At 47.6% G+C, this 8,001-nt stretch overlaps 1 protein-coding gene across 2 annotated transcripts in view; it reads left to right on the forward strand.

Moving 5' to 3' along the window:
* The window catches only part of Entpd7 (ectonucleoside triphosphate diphosphohydrolase 7), a 40,601-nt gene extending 32,631 nt beyond the window's left edge, over positions 1-7,970 (forward strand). For both annotated transcript variants that reach the window (XM_021200523.1, XM_029531792.1), the window contains exons 10-13: positions 1,877-2,201; positions 3,496-3,581; positions 4,837-4,998; positions 6,627-7,970. In XM_021200523.1, the coding sequence (XP_021056182.1) occupies positions 1,877-2,201; positions 3,496-3,581; positions 4,837-4,998; positions 6,627-6,858 (805 nt within the window). In that variant the 3' untranslated portion in view covers positions 6,859-7,970. The remainder of the gene's footprint in view (positions 1-1,876; positions 2,202-3,495; positions 3,582-4,836; positions 4,999-6,626) is intronic.
* The last annotated feature ends 31 nt before the right edge of the window (positions 7,971-8,001 follow it).

Genomic DNA, 8,001 nt, shown 5'->3' on the forward strand with positions numbered 1-8,001 from the left:
AAACTTTCGGGATAGCATTTGAAATGTAAATAAAGAAAATAATAATAAAACAAAGTGAAAAAAAAGAATACAAGCTAGACAAGTATAGACTAGAAAAATAGATGTGTGATGCCCCTCCCCCACTTAGAGACTGAGGGGCTCGTGCCTCAGTCCCTGGAGCTGGCCCCCTGCCTGCTCTGTCCACTCAGCACTCACTCAGAGCCAGAGGTCACCACTGGGACATGGCCACGGTTCCTTCTTTAGAAAGCCCTTTCCCCTGCGCGCACGCGCGCGCGCGCGCGCGCGCGCGCGCGCGTGTGTGTGTGTGTGTGTGTGTGTGTGTGTGTGTGTGTTTGGCATGCGCATATGCGCCTGGCCTTGGATGTCGTGTGAATGCAGGTATGCATGAGTCCACGTGGCCTTGGGTGTGAGTCCTCATCACCTCCTTGTTTGAAATCAGGGTTTTTCTTTTGTCACCGCTCTACAGGCATTGGGACCTGGAGCCAATAAATGAGGCAGACAGGTCTCATGCAATAGACGACTTTATTCAGAGCCTCAGACAGCTTATCCTCTGAGGGTTAAGAGAGGTCACATGAGTAAACTTGTCATGAGTTCAAACTGTAAAATCACGAAGACAAACCAATTTGACAAAACCATATTTTTCCGTAGAGGCATTTAAAGGGGTGCTTAAGCATTCAATTGAATAATGCTAGCAAGCAGTAACGAATAGTCTCAAGTAAGCTCACTCCTATCCATGCACCTGGGAGGAACACAAAATCATTCCAAGAACAATTTGTGTTTTAAAGAAACTGGGGTCACAAGACTTGTCGGTTTTCTTGGAGTGTTCCGAGAAGCGCTCGGCAGTCTCTTCACCTGACTCCGTCCCTGTTCCATGTTCCGACAGTCCACTACTGTGCACACCAGGCTCGCTGGCCTGTTAGCTTCAGGGATTTTTCTGTCTGCTTTCCATCTCCCTGATGGGCACTGGGACTACAGTCTCACACTACCTGATGTGGCTGGTCCATGTGTCCTGGGGATTCAGACTCACACACTCAACGCTTGTGTGTCTAGTGCCCTACCTACTGAGCCACCTCTCCAGCCCCCAGTTGTGCGTTAAACAGGAGCTCCATGAAATTTTCAGGGGTACGTGGGAATGGAGACCCTTGGGGAGAACAGTGGATTCACTGCTGTTTGACCCAGTGCTGGGAAATACGTGTTCACCACTGGGTTGAGGGAAAGCCATCACTGGTACAGCTCTTTTTTTCTAAACCTAATTTAAAAAAAATTTTTTTTAAAAAAAAATTGATCATTCCATTGGTTTACACCTCAAATGATATCCCGGTTACCCCTCTACAACCACCCCCCCATCTCATCCTCCCTCTCCCCCCTGCCCTTTGCCTCTATGAGGGTGCTCCCCGACCCAGTACCCACCCCCTCCCCCACTGCTCCAGCATCCCCCTACGTTGGGGCCGGGGCATTAAACCTCCACAGGACCAAGGGCCTCCCCTCCCACTGATGTCAGACAAGGCCATCCTCTGCTACATATGTATTTGGAGCCATGGTTCCCTCTCTGTACGCTCTTAGGCTGGTGGTCTAGTCCCTGGGAGCTCTGAGTGATCCAAGCCAGCAGGCATTGTTCTTCCTATGGGGTTGCAATCCCCCTCCGCTCCTCCAGTCCTTCCTCCAGCTACCCCACTGGGTCCCTGAGCTCAGATGGTTGACTAGAGGCATGCACCTGCTGCTGCTGCTGCTGCTGCTGCTGCTGCTGTGTAGTGATGTTCTATTCAGTCATCGTTGCTGGGGCTGTCATGGAACATCTAGGATTTGTGGTGTGAACTGCAGTTCTCAGGTCAGGTTCAGCAGTGTCACATTCTGTCTGTCATTTTCGTGTTGACAGACTGCTGGGCCAGAAGACAGGCTTGAGTCCTGACAACCCCTTTCTGGACCCCTGCCTGCCTGTGGGGCTCACAGATGTGGTGGAGAGGAACAGCCAGGTCCTTCACGTCCGAGGAAAGGGAGACTGGGCCAGTTGTCGGACAATGCTGAGCCCCCTGCTGGCCCGCTCCAACACCAGCCAGGCCTCCCTGAATGGTATTTACCAGTCCCCCATCGACTTCAACAACAGCGAGTTCTATGGCTTCTCGGAGTTCTTCTACTGTACCGAGGATGTGCTGCGCATCGGTGGCCGCTACCATGGGCCAACATTTGCCAAGGCTGCTCAGGTAACTCATTAAGAATCAAGATGACTCATATTGGCAGCTGGCTTTTATTGGATGCCCGCCTTTGTGCCAGGCAGGTTTTGCTTGCGTGATCTCACCTGAGACTTTACAAGGGCCCGTGAACCCCATTTTATAGAGGAGAAAGGGAACGCCGAGGCTAAGGGGCCATCTCTGTTAAACTGCCTTCTGATGGTTAGGTCACCTTAGATGTATTCTACTGAGGTATAAAAATGTCCTAATGGTGACGTGCTAGCTTTTCTTCCCACTTCCCTGACATTTGTGGTTCAAAAGTGCCATTTTGTATATTTCCCCCTTTGTAGGTGTCTGACTTGTAATGTGCTCTTGGTGGACGGGCCTGGTTTTCTTCTCTTGGTCTGAACTATTAAGAGGCCAGAATCAGGGCTGGAGCCATGACTAAGTGACTAGATGTCCTTCCAGAGGACAAGAGCTTGCTTCCCAGGGTCCATGTGGGGTAGCTTACAACAAACTCCTGTAAACACCCACAGGGCCATGGTACCATTTTCTGGTCTCCTTGGGTACTCCCATACACGTGACAGACACATACTGCTCCCAGAAATAATTTTAAAAGAGGCCAGAATGGTATGGGGTCATTGGTAGAAGGTGTTGTAAACCCCATGATGGTAGAACTATTTAAGTGAAAGCCTAGAAATTCACTTTGCACATAAGTAGAACCTAAGCATCCTACAGCCTCGAATCTCTTGTTACCTGCACATCTACAAGTTTGACCAGCGCTCTGTACCTCTGCTTCAGTTTAGAGGCTGTTAGTCAAAATGGTTGGTGTTCTTAGTTTATTTTTTTGTTATTGTTTTTGAGAGAGTCTCGCTGTGTTGCCCTGGCTAGCCTGGGAATTTGCTACATAAGACTGGGCTGGTGTTCTTACCTCTGCCTCTCAAGTGCTGGGATGAAAGGCGTGTGTCTCCACACCTGGTTTTGTTGGTCAACTAGAAAAAGATGACTGTAACAAAATACTTGCAATGTTCAACTTTAAAAAGAAGAAAAGTCTATTCTGCCTCACAATTGGAGGGTTCGAGTACCGGTCACCTGACTCCCTTGCTTTGGGCACACCATGGTGGAAATGCATGGCTGAGCAGAAATGTTTTCATCATGCACTTGGGAGCAAAGGGTGTAGAGGGCGTGGCATCCTGGTTGTCACGCCAACGTGCAGATCGTTTCCCTTGGTGAGACAGGAGCCTGCGGGGAACTAGAGCGCGCCTGGGCGAGGTCAGAGAATTTGCCCGTGATCTTGTGCTGTACTGTGTCTCTGTGCTTGTTCCAGGACTACTGTGGCATGGCGTGGCCCGTGCTAGCCCAGAGGTTCAAGAACGGGCTCTTTTCTTCACACGCAGATGAGCATCGACTCAAGTAAGTCAGTTTCTCTTCTACTTTAGCTACGGTCTTAAAGCATGGGTGGCAGATTATAATGGAGAATCATTGAGGAGTACAGATTGGATCTCAGGCTGAAGGAGAATTTGATTATTTCAGATTGTGGTTTTCTGGAAGACCAAACAGTGAGCCCATTTCTGTGGCAGAAAACCAATGGTTAACAAAGAACACTCTTTCTAAGTGATGCAATGGCAACTGTGATGACCTTTGTCTATATTTATGTATCTATGTTTTAAATGTATTAGTGCTCTGTCTGCATGTACACCTGCATGCCAGAAGAGGGCATCAGATCCCAGTGTAGATGGTTGTGAGCTGTCATGTGGTTACTGGGAATTGAACTCAGGACCTCTGGAAGAGCAGCCAGTAGTTTTTTTTTTTTTTTAAGATTTATTTATTTATTATATGTAAGTACACACTGTAGCTGTCTCCAGACACTCCAGAAGAGGACGCCAGATCTCATTACGGATGGTTGTGAGCCACCATGTGGTCGCTGGGATTTGAACTCAGGACCTTCAGAAGAGCAGTCGGGTGCTCTTACCTGCTGAGCCATCTCACCAGCCCCAGCCAGTGTTCTTAATCGCTGAGCCATCTCACCAGCCTGACCTTTGTTATTTTAAACATCTTATTATAGAAAATTAACCAAAAAGTAGAAAGAACCTAGTTTCAGCAACTGTCAACATTTTGTCAAGAATTCATAATCCTCCTATATTTAAATATTTAGTTTGAAAAATTCAGAGATGCTGGGCATGATGGCACATGCCTTTAATCCCAGCACTCGGGAGGCAGAGGCAGGTGGATTTCTGAGCCTGGTCTACAAAGTGAGTTCCAGGACAGTCAGGGCTACACAGAGAAAAAAAGAAGAAAAAAGAAAAGACAGATTTGGAGGAATAAACTTAAAACTGTGTGCCTGTCACTTGCTCCCTAATGACAGTGACCCTTCCAGTCTTTGTCTCCATTTATGCGAATCATAGATATTGTACGAACACAGCGGGTTTTTTAGGATGTTCTCTAAAGACAGGGATCTTGAAAATCAAAACAGGAGGAAACCACCCCCACCCCCACCACCCCACCCCCGCTCCAGTTTGGCTGTCCCCAGAGGTGAGAAGTTGAAGCAGGAAGAGAGACCAGTCAATGACATCTGACAGAAACACATGGCTTCCCACAAAGGAAGGCATTGCGGTTCCCTTTTCTTCATATTTTCCAAAGCTCCATGGACTGTCTTCTCACAATGCAGGTATCAGTGTTTTAAGTCAGCTTGGATGTACGAAGTCCTGCACGAGGGGTTCCACTTCCCCTACGACTACCCAAACCTGCAGACAGCGCAGCTGGTGTACGACCGAGAGGTGCAATGGACGCTGGGAGCAATTCTGTATAAAACCCGATTCCTGCCTCTCAGGTAAAGGCGGCTATCCAAGCTGGTACCTTGACATCAGGGGATGTTAAGTTGATGCCTTAGGTTTCGCCGTGAACCGCTCTACCTTCCCAAGGTCCTGAGAATCCTATTGTCCTTTCCATCTGAGCCACTGTTCCAGTGAGGCATGCTGGGACAGAAAGGACGAGATGGATCTGTCTGGAATCCCTTCCTCGACTTGGCCATTTCAGAAAACCAGCTGCATTTGTCCTTTGACGGATTGGGCCTTAGGTTTGGGCTCACACTACACATTTGGAGGATACCGCTGACGACCTAAAATGTCAGTCTTAAGTTAGTCTGGGAAACATATTTGACTGAGAGTTGGAAGTTGATGGAGGCTGACTGGGAAAACCTTCTTTCCCAGTGAGTAGACTCCTTCTCGACATGGTGGTAATGACCTGGCACAGTCTGTGGTCATCTAACATTAGAAAAAGGACCCAACATGCTTCCAGGGTAGGTATTTACATCCAGCAGTGGGAGGCCAGAGCCTTGCCACTATGGCCCGTGAGGTCTTTGGGAGAGGTTTTAATCGTTTTTCCTAGAACAGGTTCAGATAAAATAAGAAGAACTTTTACCCAGTTGTGCTTTTTCCTCTAAACTCTGTTATCGGGAAGCAGACAGGGAACAGATGTAAGGGAAGTGGGCTGTGTGGCACAGTGTGGGACCAGAGTGTGTATCACCTAAAGTACCCATTCTTGTCACTCAGGGTGCTACCTGTCCCAGCACTTGCCAGTTCCTATTTGTCCAGAGGAATCAGAAATCTGTATTTTATATGAAATTTTTCCATTTGAAGATTTACATTTTTTAAAAACCATTGCAGGTCATACAAACATGGATGTAGTAGCTGTATGGTGCCAGAGTGGGACCCATCCTAGCCTGGCACCAGACCAGCGTTCTTTAGTTTATATAATGTCATTTCTCCAGGTTATAATCCAGCTGTTGTTCAGGCCACAGCCTCCCCCATACATGTCTGCATGCCCACCAGACCCGAGGAGTGCTGCAGCCTTATTTTATTTTTTTAAGGTCTAGATGCATTCAGTTTGCCTTGTTTGCACTCAAGGACACTCTACTCTTAGTACTGTATTTACAGACTATGCTTTAAGACTTATATTACAGCTGGGTATGGTGATCCACGCTTTTAATCCCAGCATTCAGGAGGCAAAGGCAGGTGAATCTCTGTGAGTCGGAGGCCAGTCTGGTCTAAATAGAGTTCCAAAATAGCCAGGGCTACGTACATAGACCCTGTCTCAAAACCAAACCAAACCAAACAAGCCAAACCCCAAACAACAAAACATTTACATTGCAGCTGACCAATTTTGTCTTTTTGCTCACTTTTTTTTTTAAACTTTAGTTTCAAAGGCCTTTTGCTCTTGTCCCCACATTCAACAGCCCATGTGGCTTTGCCTCCTGTAGACCAAGGAAAGGAAGGTGCTGGAGGAGTTGGTCCGGGTGTCCTTAAGCTAAGCGGGTGTCCTTAAGCTAAGCGTCATTATTTGCTGGGCACTGCTGGTTTCTTAGGATGTTTGAGTGGAGAGAGAAGAGGGATAAAGTGGGTGGAGAGTTCAGCCGACAGTCCACTCTGAAACTAACAGTTCTCTCTCCCCTCGCCCTAGGGACCTTCGGCAGGGAGGAGTCCGGCCAGCCCACGGCAGCTGGTTCCGCCTTTCTTTTGTCTACAACCACTATCTCTTCTTTGCGTGTACCCTGGTGGTGCTTCTGGCCATCGTCCTGTACCTTCTGCGCATCCACAGAATTCACCGCAGACAAACCCGAGCCTCGGCTCCTTTGGACCTGCTGTGGATCGAGCAAGTGGTACCGATGATTGGGGTACAGGTGGGGCCGTGAGGCTGGACTGGAAGTGGAGAATGTCCGGTTCCTTCGGATTGCTGCTGCTGCTGCTTACTGAATTCCTCCACTTTCTCGAACTGGCCTCCGATGCTGCTTTGGCCTGCGAATTTCTACTTTTTCACTTTGATTTCTTTTTGGTGCCCAGGACGGGACCTCCTCTCAGAGTCGCAATTTAACTTCAAGGAACTAAATGTCGAGAGGCTGGTGCTAAGCTTAGCCCAAATGAAGCATGCTTCTCTTTTATCTCAGAAATTTGATCCATTTCTGGGATGTAGCATTTCCCCCCCTTGCTGAAGCAAGTTTTTGATAGGGCAACCGGAGGCGTGGATGAAATCAGCTTGGATTGACTGCTACAAAGCCAGAGACATTCCAGCAAGTGCAGTTGCCCGTTTTCTCTGTAACAGAGAGATCCTTATGTGGAGATCCACAGCCTTGAATAGGGACCTAAGATCTCTGAGGTTCAGTGGACCAGATTTCAAGGCAACCAAAATGATACAACTTCCTTGCTTACTTGACAAGCCATTGTGGGTGTGCTCAGAGATCCCAGCAGTGTTTCTGATTTTGTTATATAGATCTGAGAGGTTAGAGCGCCTTTGAAATGAATGACTTATTGAAGATCTGACAGTATTTTATCTGATACTTGGTCTGACCAGTATAGAAAACATTTCCATGTCTATGTGCCTCACAGGCTGCTTGGGCATTAATATTGCTTTTTGAGCCTTAAGTGTGCTTATAGATTGGAGAAACCATGATGGGAAGGGGACCTAGGTTTGCCTATTTTGGTTGCTGTCTCACAGGCATCTAGCGTGCAGAAGATTCAGAGTGACTTCCCTCATTTCACTGCTAAGATCTTATGTATATTTTGGGAAGGAATGCACTTGTTTTGTTTATAAGTTATGGTTTTTTTTTTTTAAGAAAGAATAGCATCAGGAGAGTGGGCAAAGGCAATAAAATCCAAGGTTTTGATTTTTGTTTTTGTTTTCCTGTTTTGTTTTGTTTTGAGACAGGGTCTCGGTAGCTCTGGCTGTCCTGGTGGAATTTGCTCTATAGACCAGACTGGCCTCGAACTCACACTCACAGAGACCTGCACCTTCTTCCCGAGCACTGGGCTTAAAGGCATGAGCCATCATGCCTGGCTTA

Source organism: Mus pahari, chromosome 1 (assembly GCF_900095145.1).
Source record: "Mus pahari chromosome 1, PAHARI_EIJ_v1.1, whole genome shotgun sequence".
Classification (NCBI taxonomy): Eukaryota; Metazoa; Chordata; class Mammalia; order Rodentia; family Muridae; genus Mus; species Mus pahari.